Source organism: Anabrus simplex, chromosome 1 (genome assembly GCF_040414725.1).
Source record: "Anabrus simplex isolate iqAnaSimp1 chromosome 1, ASM4041472v1, whole genome shotgun sequence".
NCBI lineage: Eukaryota > Metazoa > Arthropoda > Insecta > Orthoptera > Tettigoniidae > Anabrus > Anabrus simplex.
Window position 1 is genome coordinate 1,672,887,038 of NC_090265.1, and position 16,302 is coordinate 1,672,903,339.

Here is a 16,302-nt window from a genome sequence, read left to right on the forward strand (position 1 = left end):
CAAATGATCGTTTAGTCCTTCGAAATATCCTGGATGTTTCTTTCCTCTGTTGCCTGAGTTGTTCCATTTGCTCCTTTCCTCTGGAGCATTTCCATTTTCTCCATTTCTCGGACCTCTCCCTGAGAGCTTCCTCGCACTCTTCATTCCACCATATTTCTCTTTTCCTCCTAGCCTGTCCGAGTGTTTTCTTTGCGGCTTCATTGATTCCTGTGCATAGTTCTTGCCAGTTCCCCTTTCTGCCGGTCCGGATTTCGTCCCTGAAGTTTCTAATGATGTCCTCAGTGAAGTTCATTTTGTTTGTGTTGTATCTGATTATTTTAGGTGGGTCTCTCTTTTGTCCTATTGGGAGAAAACGGATTTTAACTTTGGAGAGATAGTGGTCTGAATTGAATTCGCTGTTCCTAATCACTTTGACGTTCATCACCTCCTTGGAGTTTTTCCTTGTTATCGCTACGTGATCCATTTGGAATTCCCCTAGTTCGGGATTCGGAGATACCCATGTCTTTGATTTTCTCGGGAGTTTCTTGAAGTGTGTTGACATAAGTTTCAACTGAAAAGCTTTGCAGAGTCCAATGAGCCTTTCCCCATTCTTGTTTGTCCTCTTATGTGCTGGATATTCCCCTACGATGTCTCTGTACTTTCGTTCCTTCCCAATCTGTGCGTTGAAGTCTCCCAGCAGGATTTTTACGTTGCTTTTGGGTATCCGGGTGATTTCAGTTTCCAGAAGATCCCAGAAGTCATCAACTTTCTGTGGGTTCTTCTTGTTGTCTTCGTTGATCGGGGTGTGACAGTTGGTGAGAGTGTACCTCTTATTCTTGCATTTAATAGTTAGTAGAGACAATCTTTCAGATTTTGATGTGAAGTCTGTGACATTGTATACTATCTTCTTGTTTACATAGAAGCAGGTTCTGAGCAGAGGCATGTTGGTGGTTGTTCTAATCGCCGGCTTTCCTTTGAATATTCTGTATTGGTTGATGTCTATGATGTTTTCTTCCAGGAATCTTATCTCTTGTACAGCTAGGATCTCAATTTGATTTTTTTCCAAAAGCTTTTCTAGTTCTTTTTGTTTTCCGACTCTGGTAAGTGAGTTGACGTTTATTGTTCCAATGAAATAGTTCTTCTTGAATTTGAGTTTGGAAGGTGATTCAAGACGCTCTTTCTCGCAGATGTTGGGACTCCCCAGAATCCTAGGTCCCATTGCATTGCATAGTGCAATGGTGGATTTCTCTGCCGAGCTGCCACCTGGGGTAGTGCTTTCTTTCAACGACATTTCCATCTTGCGAATGAGGTTGTGATTTGTGAAGGAAGGAATTAGCTTCCAAAGTAAGATCGGATTGTTAGTCCGAAATGATTATTTTTTCGTGGTTTACTCCACTAGGTTCTTCCGCTCTCATTGCCGTTGGGAGTTAGGATTCCTCTTCCGCCTTCGAGACCGTTGACCGAGCACCTTGCAGCCGCTCCTAACATGGGATACAGACGCTGCTGATAAATAGTGTACTCATACAATTCCCTGAGTACTGGGCTGCCTCTTCTGCAATCTCCACCGTTCCAAAGTTCAACTTCTCCGCTGTAGATTCCGTTGAGGTCTTCACTCGTAACCCTGAGCTGGGACCCTTACCAGATGATACACACCGGGTCAGTGTGCTCTGGGACTCGCATAGGCAGGGGCGCCATTCCCTGGGTAGGGCTGCCTCCGAAGAGGGTCCCTACCTGCTACCTGATCTGTAACCTTTATTTACAGTCCTATTTATGTGAGACCCGAATCAAGATCTTTCCTTATATTAATACCTAGGTACTTACAGTAATCCCCTTGAGGTACTTTCACCTCATCAACACAGCAATGATTGAAGGAATAATAGGGAAGAGATGTACAATAAAGATGAATGCAGATGGTAACAGGGGTCGAAAAATACCGGGCGCCCAGTCGCCGTGGCGCCTGAAAATTTTTACCTGGCGCCTGAATTTTCAAATTCGGTTTTGAAAATTTATTTTTTGAAATCCGGAGTTCCCTTACATGTACTTTCCCATTACTTTACAAAGTAACAAGTCGTGTGGTGTTTCATGGTTTTTTCTGTAGCTCATATATTCTAATATGTGCAATAAACACTTTCTGTGCTTTTGGCAGAGTCTTGAATTCTGTAATTACTCTTCGTACCTTGGAAATGGAGGTTTCAGTTCTGCGCGGGCCTAGCGGTCATGGGAGATATCATTGTAACCCGTCAAACAAGTATCCTTTCTTGTGAACATATCGTAACACATCGAGTTCTATTACAGATGATCAGCTATCGGTAGCCGAGTACAAAGATCAGACCAGAGGTGTGGAGAAATGCAGAGAACTACTACGTTAAATAATTCCACAAACACTACATTACTGCCATCCTTCCCGTGACTAGCCGTTCCTCGACTATTGCCGCCAAAGCAGTGCTGATACTGTAAATTCCCGTGGAATTCATTCTTTGCATTTAGAACGTACGGAATGACGTGTTTTATCAATTCTTGTATTTTTACCTAACAATATTTATACTTTTAATTTAATTACGGCATTTTGGTATTGAACAGTTTGCACTTTATAAATACGGTTGTTTTTATTCCTGTGCGTTTATGGAAAATTGGCAACGTAGCATCAGACATCGAAGCCCGCGAACTCGGAAGCCATTTAACGCTGGTGTATTTCACGTTTCTGTGCTATACTTGAGAAAATCGGCAAAATGAAACGAACGAAACCGCACAAATTGACTGATGCGAGTAACAAACAGTGTACCGGTACTCTTTCAGATTTCTTCATAAGTAGGGCCCGTAAACTTAACACAAAGTGATACAGAAGGGAGTGAATGTGAGAAAACACTTGATGGAAGTGCCGACTGTAGAGTTCAGGACAACAATGACCAGTGTGAAATTTATGGTGTTCGAGACAATGATAGGTCAAACATAAAAAATACGTCGAAATTTCAATTTTCAGGAAAACGGAAATTTCACCACTTTCAGCGAAGTGCATAAAGAAAATGAATGCTAATATGTCACAGCATATGAATGCATTGTTCATGGCATCTTATCATATTGCAAAAAATAACAGACCCTACACTGATATTGAAGGTTTGGCTACATGGTTAAGCAAGCTGAATGTTACTGATTCAGAGAAGTATGAGAATGATACACAATGCAGAGAATCGTAGCTTGAATGACTACCGTGGCTGTGCTATGAAGAAGGAATTGCGAAGTGTAAATTATGCAGTAACTTTGGTAGTATTGCCGACAAACATTCTAAAGGTGTATCCGGATTTTCAGGACCATTTAAACTGGAAATGTTTAAAACATACTATCCTATAAAATCCTATCCTCACTCGAAGTGTCAGGACGCTGAAAAAATGGCGTAACAGTCCCAAAGGGCCTTGGCCTACCAAGCGACCGCTGCTTGGCCCGGAGGCCTGCAGATTATGAGGTGTTGTGCGGTCAGCACGACGAATCCTCTCGGCCGTTATCCTTGGCTTTCTTGAGCGGGGCCGCCATCTCACCGTCAGATAACTCCTCAATTGTAATCATGTAGAGAGAGTGGACCTCGAACCAGCCTTCAGATCCAGGTCAAAATCTGTAACCTGGCCGGGAATCGAACCCGGGGCCTCCGAGTAAGAGGCAGGCATGCTACCACTACACCGCGGGGCCGACAGGAGGCTGAAAGTTTCATGAAAAATCCCGAATGCGCACTTTTAGTGAGGTGCGTCAAGAAAATGAATGCTAATATGTTACAGCATATGAAGCCATTGTTCATGGCATCTTATCATACTGCAAAAAAACAGACCCTACACTGATTTTGAAGGTTGGTTTGCATTGTTAAGCAAGTTGAATGTTACTGGTGGGAAATCAAACAGGCACATGTACTGTAATTTTAAAAGACGCTGACCTTGAAGGTGACTGGTGATTATTTGGGTTAGTATCTCTTAAAATATAAATTTCCATTCTTATATGAACTGAGACTATACGACTTAAGGCCACATTTCAAAAATAATACGTAGCTTGATCCTAGTGGTGTTCATAATGTATATTTGCGAAAAATGTATTGGCTCCTGATAAAAAGGGGCTGGCTACTGAATTATTTCTATTTTCTTCTATCCCTGGATGGTAAAATACTAGGTAAAGGACAAACACAGGAGTAAAAAATCCAGGAAGGTAAATATAAGTTGTGGAAAGGAACAAACAAGTATCAAACAAAGCTATATTTGTGAAGATAGGAACACATATGATTTGGTTTGACAATTTTTTATTCCTTTCCACAACTTACATTAGATAATCCTTGGACATTCTGAGTTACCCTGGTAGTTATAATTCAAATGGACATAGTATTTAGTAGGAGGAACTTGATAAGCTGTCTTCAGAAATATAAATGTATGACTGCATTTATTAATACTAGTACCTTAACTTATTAGGAGCTGCTGCTGCACAAGGTGCTTTCACTCCTGAAATCCTGAAGGACATGGCTAGCTTCAACTTACGACCAATCATATTTGCTTTGAGTAACCCCACCAGCAGAGCAGAATGTACTGCTGAAGAGGCTTATAGACATACAGAGGTAAGTGGAGATTTTTTTCCCCAGTTATTAATGCGTGGATTACCAAGTTTGAGAGTTATTTTGCAACCTAAAACAGTTAACGTACTAAGCCCTCCAAAATTTCTAAATTGAAAAACTGGGATTAGATTAAATGATATCTTTTTCAAAGATAATCTCTCATTTAATGTTTTTGTTTTCAGATATTTTCTAATTGTATTTATCCTGAATTAGTTTCTACAGGAAGAGTTGAATAAACTATATGTTTAGAAATTGAAAGATTTCGGGGCCATGAATTTTGCTAATTGTGATCAAATCAGTTGTTTCATGTTTAAAGCACAATGTAATACCCGTCATTGATGGGACAATTACTTAGCATGTGCGTGATTATATTTTTGTCCATGCTTCATATTGTTCCTTAGATTCTGAGACGCATAAGTGGACATGCCTCTCCCCGTCAGTGTCTTGTCATAACATACTCACTTTCTTGCTCTCTGTGGCCATTTGCAGTTTCATGTTGTTTTGTATAATTGCTGATCTTACTTTGATCTCTTCCTTCCAGTATAGAAGAAAGCAAGCATCATATTAGTTTTCAAAAAAATACTGACAGATATACGAACCCTTAAAAGCTCTATTAAAACAATCACCAGAGCACTCTCTTTACAGTCTATATAGACTTGGACTTAACCTTTCACATGACTGCCCTTCTTTGGCTGTATCTGAAAAAGGTATAGAACAATAAAATGCCATGAGCTATTTTCTTGTTAAACCATCCATAAGAGTGGTACATCGAAAGGTTATTACACTGTTGCTGAATTTGTAGGATTCTAGCAAGATATAGCAGATATCTTGGATTCAGGAGGTCAGTTGGATTGTATCGTGATTGACCTAACTAAGATATTTGATAGGGTAAATCATGGGAGACCGCTAGCAAAAATAAGTGCAGTTGGACTAGACAAAAAGAGTGACTGAATTGGTGGCTATATTTCTAGAAAATAGAACTCAGAGAATTAGAGTAGGCAAATCTTTATCTGATTCTGTAATAATTTAGAGGGGAATTCCTCAAGGGAGTATTATTGGACCTTTGTTTTCTTATATATGTATAAATATATGAGTAAAGAAGTGGAATCAAAGATAAGGCTTTTTGTGGATGATGTTATAACAAGATTACAATTACAAGATTGTGAGCAACTTCAAAATGACCTTGATAATGATATGAGATGGACAGTAGGTAATGGTATGATGATAAACGGGGTTAAAAGTCAGGTTTTGAGTTTCACAAATAGGAAAAAGGAAAGATCTTCGTTGGAGTGATCTCATAAGTAGGATTGTAAATGAAATGTACAGATCTTATTAGGAGCTGCTGCTGCACAAGGTGCTTTCACTCCTGAAATCCTGAAGGACATGGCTATGAGGGTATTTAGGGGTTGTAGGAAGGATGTAAATGAGAGGGCATATAAGTCTCTTTTAAGACCCCAATTGTAGTATGGTTCCAGTGTATGGGACCCTCCCCAGGATTACTTGATTCAAGAACTGGAAAAAATCTAAAGAAAAGCAGCTCGATTTGTACTGGGTAATATCCGACAAAAGAGTAGCGTTACAAAAATGTTGCTAAGTTTGGGCTGGGAAGACTTGGGAGAAAGGAGATAAGCTGTTTAACTAAGTGGTATGTTCCAAGTTTTCAGTGGAGAGATGGCATGGAATGACATTAGTAGACGAATAAGTTTGCGTGGTGTCTTTAAAAGTAGGAAAGATCACAATATGAAAATAAAGTTGGAATTCAAGAGGACAAATTGGACAGGCACCAGTGAACATTCTGTGTTGTTTTCCGTAAAGTGTGTTCACTACTCATTCCTGTCACAGCCTCATAGCAGAGATCGTATGGCTGGAATACTGTGATGAACCAGTGTGTCACATACCAGTAGTTATCAGAACATGTATGAAACAGAGGAATGACATGCTAAAAAGAGAAAGTTATCAAATTCCTCATGAGAGTCAATAACAAACATGAGGCAGGTAATTGAAAAATGCTGCGAGTTCTTCTGTGTCCCTGCCTATATTTGTTTACTTGATTATAAAAAGCTCTTCGACTGTGTCAAGTGGGACAAGTTGTGGGAAGTACTCAATGAATGTGGAGTCCCAAAACACTTAACGTCATTATTGAAAGATCTTTATAACAGTCATAATGCAACCGTAAGGGTGGATGGTGAATGCTCAGAATTTTTCAGTGTGACAAATGGAGTCAGGCAAGGTTGCATATTGTCACCCCAACTTTACATCTACGCAGAGTATGTAGTGAGAAGAGCACTGGATGGCTGGGATAGTGGAATTTCAGTCGGTGGTAGGAAAATCAACAATTTACGCTTTGCTGATACTACACTCACTGCAGGAGGTGGACAAGAAGTTGATGAATTGCTCTCTAGAGTGAAAAATCATTAATTCGATTTTGGTCTAAAAATTAACATGAAAGAGACCAAACTAATGGTTATCTACCAACAAAGTCGAATCCCAATCCAAATGACAGGATGCCTGAAAGATCTGGAGTTGGTGAATGATTCTGTATATCTGGGCTCCATAATCATTAACACGGGAAATTGTGATAAACAAATAAAATGACAGATTGTCCTAGGTCATGCTGCAATGGTTAAACTTACAAAGTTCTGGCAGAACCAGGCATTATCCAAAACAGTGAAAATACGATTGGTGGAATCACCGGTGTTTTCCGTTTTCATGTACAGTTGTGAGACTTAGACTGTGAAGGCTAGTGACAAGAACTGAATAGATGTCCTTGAGATGTGGTATTAGCGGAGAATGCTCCGTATACCATGGTCAGAAAGAACAAAAGATGCCTCCATTATATAAAAACTGAGTATCACAAAACTTTTATCTTCCCGCATTAGTAAAAGTTGCCTCCAGTTCCTGGGACACATTTTGAGGAAAAAAGGAGACAATTTAGAAAATACCATTCGGCAAGGCAAAATTGAAGGCACCAGACCAAGAGGCAGAACAAGTATGGTTAGACCAAGCAAAGATCACCGGTCTACCTGCTCACAATATCTTAAGAAGAGCTGAAGACCGCTTAGGATGGAAAAATCTCGTTAAGGATGCAGTTGCTGATGAAGTGAAGAAATGAGGTCACGACGCTCAGCAATGAGTAAACAGAATGCTGATGATGATCTAATTCCCCAGGTACTTCCCACCAATATTCAGGCAGGCTGTTCTACTTGACACGCAATAGTAATATCATCTATTGGAGATGAGTGACAGCAGAAGAGACAAAGTATATTACGACAAGTCAATGTAATGTTACTGTTGATCAGTTTTCTGGACTTACAATATTGTTGGCCTTCACGTCTAGTTTTCTTCTGACTGTGATATTAGGGCATCCAACATAAAGGGGAGTCCTCCTTTCATGACGATCCTTCACGACATTTTCTCATTTCGATTGTTTACAATTTTCCGTGCCGATATGCTGGGCTGATGAGCACTTAGTTTTTCACCTTAAGACAATGTAATGAAAACACGACCATCGCCAGTTAACACGACTGAACAATATTTCCATGTTAGTGATGCTCATCGTTGACGTGGACTGAGCAACAAAAATCTAAATTATGTATATCTCTGTTATCATGGCTGGTACGGTAAAACTGTGTAAGAATAATAAGATCTAAAATTGTATTCCCTACAACTCTTGATATGTAGTATTTATCGATTGATCCACTAATAACATCGATATTTGAGAATTCACTAAAATTTGTATGTCTGCCAATTATGCTTATCATATTATCCTTGGCTGACTTCTTTGCTAGATTCAGTTTCCTAGTAAGTTCCTTCAATTTATCCTTACTTCCACAGTCATTTCTAACCCTATTTCTTTCCAACCTGTACCACCTCCTTAGTCTTTTTACTAATTATAATATAATATATATATATATATAATATATATAATTATAATATAATGGATCTTTACCATTCCTTACCACCTTTAAAGGTACAAATGTGTTTTCACATTCCTCAACAATTACTTTAAACCCATCCCGGAGTCTGTTTACATTTTTATTTACAGTTTTCCACCGATCATAATTACTTTTTTAAACTCCCTCATGCCTGTTTTATCACCCATATGGTACTGCCTAATAGTCCTAATTTTAAGACCTTTCTTTCTATCACATTTATTTTTGACTGTGACAAAAATGGCTTCATGATCACTAATACCATCTATTCGGTTTCTCTATAGAGCTCCACCAGCACCATGTCCAGAACATTCGTCCCTCTAGTTGGTTCCATCACTTTCTGAATTAGCTGTCCTTCCCATATTAACTTATTTGCCATTTGTTGGTCATGTTTACTGTCGTTCGCATTACCTTCCCGATTGACATTTGGTAAATTGAGATCACCCGCTACAATACATTCCTTTCCATATTGTTTCCCACATAGATGATTATCTTATCAAATAGTTCCGAATCAGCATCAGCGCTACCCTTTCCCAATCTGTACTCTCCAGGAGAGTATTAAAAGGCGTGAAAAACAGGAGGGGGAAAAAATATGAAAACCTTTTCAGGTGGGGCTTATAAAATAACAACAGCACATAAAAAGGTGTACCGGGCGAGTTGGCCGTGCGCGTAGAGGCGCTCGGCTGTGAGCTTGCATCCGGGAGATAGTAGGTTCGAATCCCACTATCGGCAGCCCTGAAAATGGTTTTCCGTGGTTTCCCATTTTCACACCAGGCAAATGCTGGGGCTGTACTCTTAATTAAGGCCACGGCCGCTTCCTTCCAACTCCCAAGCCTTTCCTATCCCATCGTCGCCATAAGACCTATCTGTGTCGGTGCGACGTAAAGCCCCTAGCAAAAAAAAAAAGTGTGATAAACACCAGACTACAAATATGAAAACATTTGCACTGGGGCCCACAAAAATATTGAAATATAGCATTGAAGATCACACTCTTTCTAAAACAAATTTTAATAGAAGCCTTATATTTTTTGGACCAGTGGGTTAATAAACATAATTTTCTGATCACGCTCTTAGGTAATGAATTGGTGGTTACACTCGGCCATGTGCAACTACTAGAGAATGACTTTGGCCGCCATTTTGATCCGACAAAACTTTGACCAACTCGAGTGATCGAATCAAAACTCAAAGGTGCGAGTTTCAATATTTTACCCCTCTCTACTTTCTAAAGGATTTTAATTTTTGTCTTCATTAGTAAGAAATTTCAAGACTTTCCCCATATCCATAACTAGACTATCACTAGGCAAATATGCACGATGTTAGTGAACTTCACACGCTGGGCTGAGTGGCTCAGACAGTTGAGGCGCTGGCCTTCTGTCTCCAACTTGGCAGGTTCGATCCTGGCTCAGTCTGGTGGTATTTGAAGGTGCTCAAATACGTCAGCCTCGTGTTGGTAGATTTATTGGCACATAAAAGAACTCCTGCAGGACTAAATTCTGGCATCTTGGCATATCCAAAAATCATAAAAGTAGTTAGTGGGACGTAAAGCAAATACAGTAAAATCATTATTATTAGTCAGCTTCACACAATTATGTTCCTAGTCCAGATGTAGGCTATCATGCGACAAATATTCGCTATCCTTCACTGTACAACTCAACAGAAAATAAATTTCTAACTTCTGATTGGAAAGCAAAACATAAGCACAAACAGGCTCACTGAATAATTCAGCAATTTTGCTGCTAATTGGCAAGCAAAACTGAACATTCCTCAGCCTAACGACTTGCTTCTCGAAGGTGCAACTTACTCTTTGAACTTCAGAAATTCAAGTTGCGTTATCAGGCAATTTACCCACACCTGCCACCTGCAGCGAGAGCTCTTACCTGAGTTGGATATCATGTTTCTTTCGCTAGAGATGAGAACATTTTCAGGGCTAGAAAAAAGTGATCATACTGAGCGGTAATAATGGGGGGGGGGGGGGATTACTGGGCGAGTTGGCTGTGTGGTTAGAGCCGCGCAGCTGTGAGCTTGCTGTACCTTAATTAAGGCCACGGCCACTTTCTTCCCACTCCTAGCCCTTTCCTATCCCATCTTCGCCATAAGACCTGTCTTGTGTCGGTGCAACGTAAAGCAACTTGTAAAAAAATCATTTGCGACTCGATAAGTGAGGTACTTTTATAGAGACTTAATATGATGAGAATCGGAACTTTGAATTTACAACATACTAAGTGGGAAAACATGTTAATGAGGAATGCACTAACAAGGTTTCACTGTACTTGACTCATATTAAAAATCTAATCATAACAGCCCCTCTTAAACCTCACTCATTTTCTTATAACTTACCCTCAGCTATTGATCAAACCCTCCTTTCCATAAGGCCAGAGAACACCTTGCCTGGTCTACTGATCAATGCAATACCTCGATCCTTCCCGTTCCCTTACTTATAGATACGATAGGTTCATTTACTGCCCAATCAGAAGATACCAAACGACCCAACTGGAGGTCGTGCACTCCGAGATCCAATCACACGACAGACTGCTCGGAGTGACCCAGTCAGAAGTCATGCCCTCATATATTCCACCTGGTGACATACTGCACGGCGCGAGCCAATCAGAGGTCGTGTGCTCAGAAACCCAACCAAACGTCAGGCTGCTCGGCACGACCCAATCGGAGGTCGTGCTTTCAGATAGTCAATCAGATGTCGGACTGCACGGCGCGAACCAATTGGAGGCCGCACACTTACACATAAATACAGCTGCTTCCCAAACAACTTTCGCAGTTGCCAGCGGGATACAAGAGAGCGTATCTACACGACGCCACAGAAGATGACTACCGCAGCAGTAGTTGAAACGTCTGGAAGAAGCGAGAGGAGTGGACCACGGCATAATAGCCCAGAAGATTTTTATTATATTGACACTGGCCGTGAAAGCCTTCATACTTTAATGACCCACCTCTATGGGGAGGATATTTATCGTTTAAGTCGGCAATTTGAAACGCTTAGCAAGAAGAAATCCCATCTATTGTGCTCTCATACATTCTTACTCTGCTGCCGCGACACCGGTGTTATTCCACAATTTCTACGACAGAAGAGACTTTTTTCAACCCCTTCGGCACACAGAATTTATAACAGGACGGAACAAGCTCTTCTTAGGGAATGTATTCATTTTACTCATAAAGAACTGGCCCTTAATGTTGAACGGCTTTTATCACTACATTTGACGACAGGCAACTCGATGCACTGGAATGACTGGGACCGAATTGACGGGATTACTTACAACACCATGGAACATCAGGAGAAGAAGGATACGCTGTGGCAGAAGAAAAAGTACGAACGTGTAAGTGGCAATATGAGGACGAGGAATCCGATCAACAGAGTGGATCCTGCCCGGACAGTCGTTAACTTATCTAACCATTGTTTAACAGAAGATGAAACTACTGTTCTTGCAAAAGGAGGCAATTTTGCTGTTACACCGGTGGCCATCCCAATAGAAGATATCATTTCCAACATAGAATCAGAAATACGTCAGTTGCCACCAGAGGTTTCCGAGGAAATACGTCACGACTGTTCCAAGATACTCTGCAAGGCCAAGTTACCAAAACCTAATCTTAGCAAAAAGGAGGCGCTTGCACTAAAGAATTTAAAAGCCGACAAAAGTATTATCATATTAGCAGCTGACAAAGGTAATGCTACTGTTATCTTGAACACCGTGGGTTATGAACGTAAGGTCAAAGAACTTCTTGATCCTTCGATCTACGAGAAACTTCCCCGTGATCCGACTATGAGTATCCTGCGCAAGACCAATACTCTGATTAAGAAATCTTCTATTTCAGCAGAAGAACAGAAGAAACTGAAGAAATCAGAAGCCTTATGTCCAAGACTATATGGCCTCCCTAAGATCCATAAGTCAGACGTTCCTCTTCGTCCCATCGTTAGTACCATTGGCTCTCCTACTTATGAAGTCGCAAAATATTTCGGCAATTTACTGCAACCTTACGTAGGGACTAAGGACTCACACATCAGAGACTCGGCCCATTTCATAAACAGACTGCAACACTTGCAAGTACAACCGGGGGATATACACATTAGTTTTGACGTCGTCTCGCTGTTCACTAGGGTACCAATCAAGGATACTCTAGAACATATTCAACATCTCTTTTCAGAGGAGACAATAGTTTTATTTGAACATGTACTTACGACAACATTTTTCCAATGGAAACATGAATTTTATGAACAGACAGACGGTGTTGCCATGGGAAGCCCACTTATCTCTGTTATTGCTAATTTTTATATGGAGTTCTTTGAAGAGGAAGCCCTGCAGACTGCTGTAAATAAACCCAGCTGTTGGTTCCGCTATGTGGATGGCACTTTTGTGATATGGGGACATAGAGAGGAGGCACTTGGCGGCTTTCTTGCACATCTGAACGGTGTTCATCCTCGTATACAATTCACTGTGGAGAAGGAAAAGGATGGGGAATTAGCTTTCCAGGACGTGCTGGTGAAGAGGAAGAATGATGGATCCCTAGGGCATCAAGTATACTGAAAACCAACACACACAGACCGATACTTAAACAAAAATTCCAATCACCATCCTGGCCAGAAGCGCACCATGATGAAGACCTTGGTGGATCACGCCCTTCATGTCTGTGAATCAGAGTACATCGAGAAGGAACTACGGCATCTTGAACTAGCCTGTCAACAAATTGTGGAGTGCTTACGCATTAGGTATTGTAGCACTTGTGGCGGCCTGGCATTATATGTTGGTGAAAGCTATCTCAGACTTTCCATAATTTATGTTCAGGATCGACAAGTGTGTGTTGCTCAAATGTATATATCTTTACAACAAGGGTTTAAGTCTGTGAACACAGTATTACGAGGTACAGTATCTGTGTGATGTTATAACTGCCGATTATGAGAATCGGCAAGTCGTATTGATATAGGGACAGTGAAGGGTTCTTATCTGCATATATGTACATTGTTCAACAAACTAACTACAAATGGTGGTTTAGTTCTCGCTTTTGTTTTCCCACTGTTTTCATTGTTGTTGTAAATATGGAGTCTTCCAGCAATCTTTTGTTTGTGTATTATAAATGTATTTTGGTGTGTTGACGAGGTGCTCACGCACGGATTTTATTGAGAATATATAGAGAATAGATATTTTAGAATCCATGGAGTTATTGATGAACCTAGGTGCAGTTCCTACGTATTTAGTTGTTTTCAGAAGGTTAGGAAAGGCCTGAAGCAGATATACCAGTACGCAGCTTTTATGTACACGCCCTGGGATATAAAGAATTATCATCATGCTCTATCTAAATTCGAGGGATCCATTCTGGTGAACTCTGGCGCCCATACTACGGACATTTTTGTTAATTATGTTTAATAATTTTATTACGTTTTTGAGTAATTTTAAATTTTTTATATATTTTATTCATGATTTTATTTATCAGTAGTCATGAAATTGTTACAATATTATTATTATTATTATTATTATTATTATTATTATTATTATTATTATTATTATTATTATTATTATTAATTATTATTAATTATTATTATTATTATTATTATTATTATTATTATTATTATTATTATTATTATTATTATTATTATTATTAATTATTATTATAATACTGGGAGATTCACCTCAACCCTGCACATTTAAAAGAAGTGCCTTAAGGAACGCTATCTATTGAACAAATCTTGAAACAGCTAGTGCATTAAGTTGGGACATTGATCAGAAGATGTCACTACTAAAAAACAGAGGAATATGTTATTTTAAAGTTTCCTAAGCTGACTGGATTTTCTTGTTTTGTTTTGGTGTATTACTAGAAGTTCACACTTTTCTTCATATATGTCTCTACTAAAGAACTGAGCTCTTGTGCACAGTGTAATAATTAGAGATTTGAAGAAATTTTGTGTTTATAGGTTTTCTCAACTGAATGGACTTTCATTATTTTTGGTACTTCAAGGTTTGCAACACTTCCTTCTCATCCCACCAGCTTTTGAGTCTGACCAATGGCAAATTTTCTGTATTTATTTTTTCAGCCAATCATAAGCTTCTTGTAACTTTTGATTATCCAATAAAATGAGAGGGTGTGTCCAGATTTAGTCCAGAGCCTTCTCGAACCCTCCTCTCGGGGTATAAAAGCTGCGGCTTTTTCAAGTTAACTTATTGATCGTCGAATTACTGTGTGTGTGGTTTTTGTTTTTTTGTTTTATTAAGACAGGATGCGGGGGGTCTCAATCTTTGGCAGGCAGAACATCAGCAAAGGGAATGGCCAACAGTTTTTCCATCTAGGTCATGATCTCCACAAACTGACCGGAGGGGAAGGTTCTAATCTTTAACTATGTAACCGTATGTTTTCTAAAATGTAAACTTTCTTCTTTCTCATGTAAAATTTCTTAAAGACTTACAGTGTAAATCGGGGATAGAGAGTGTGTTACCTTCTTGAATTCCCCTTCAATTAATCTTGAGGTGACTACGATTTTGTAACTATTTTTCTCCGGTAAATCTCAAATTAACTTGTTCTTCTAGTCACCTCAGTAATGTGGGATTAGCCTGTGCATCGCCGGGCCACAAGCCCAAGTAGGGTTTTAAACTCGGTTTTCTAGGAGCGCAAGTGTACGCCTCCATACATTTTGTGTTTGGGCCAGTAATGTAATCTGTTCTTCACGTAGGCCCGTTAGTGTGGGTACTAGATACCCCTGTGTAATAGGAAAGGTAATTACCATGACATTGTAAATTGTAGGGTGTGCCTAGAGAGGCCTAATAATGTAATTCTGTTGAACAAAGAAGCTATAATCTTTAATGTAAACTTAGAGGTTGTCTTAATCAGGATGTAAGGGTTGGGAGAGCAGTCTCCTTAGTTGAATTTGGAGAGTATGTATGTAATATTGAGTGGTGCCTTGGGAAGGTCGTAAATTTGTAACCGTTAGAGCAAAGTGCTCTTGAAAATTGTGTTTTGGGAGATTTCTCTCCTTATCTATCTAAACGCAACATTAGCGACTTTGGAAGCTTGTAAATTACCAATCCTTGGGTTTTCTATTCTTGTATCAAAATTGCTATTTTGTGCCTGACTACCCGTACCTGAAATATTGTTTGTTAACATTTAATTTTCTGAAAAGAAATATAACCTTTATTTTAAAATTTTAAATTAATCTTTGTCTCTCGTAGCCCCACACCTTCTTTCACCTCTATGACCCACGAAAACCTGGTAGTAATAATAATAATAATAATAATAATAATAATAATAATAATAATAATAATAATAATAATCATCATCACTATCCTATCCTTGCTGTTGATCCTGACCTCTGATTTTCCTATTTTAAAATATCAGTTTTTGCATTCTCAAGTCAGAAAAAAATGTCCATTCTCCAATTATGTTAATTTACTGTAAAGTTTCTCAGCTCTTGTTCTAAAAATCCATATTACAACCTATTTTTTATGTTATGTATAGGGGCGATGCATCTTCGCCAGTGGTTCTCCCTTCCCACCTGTCAAGTATGGAGGCCGAACTTACTATCCTGGTCAAGGCAATAATGCATATATCTTCCCGGGAGTTGCGCTTGGAGTCATCTGCACTGGCATCCATCATATTCAGGAGCAGTTATTCCTGATCTCAGCAGAGGTAATAAGTGACTTACGTGCTTATTTTGATGACAGTAAGATATTATTTATGGTATTGTGTTGAAATATCTTAATAAAAAGTACAGTTTGCATGCATGATGTAATATCACAAAATAGCATTCCTCTTTATTTTTAACAGTATATGCTATTCAGCTTTCCCTAGATAGAGGTTGCCCAGTAGACAAAG

General features: G+C 39.4%; 1 protein-coding gene across 1 annotated transcript in view; it reads left to right on the forward strand.

The window, feature by feature from the left end:
* The window catches only part of LOC136858670 (NADP-dependent malic enzyme), a 206,374-nt gene that overhangs the window by 152,038 nt on the left and 38,034 nt on the right, over positions 1-16,302 (forward strand). Inside the window, exons 10-11 of the mRNA XM_067138386.2 lie at positions 4,422-4,564; positions 15,946-16,116. Coding sequence (XP_066994487.2) covers positions 4,422-4,564; positions 15,946-16,116 — 314 coding nt within the window. The remainder of the gene's footprint in view (positions 1-4,421; positions 4,565-15,945; positions 16,117-16,302) is intronic.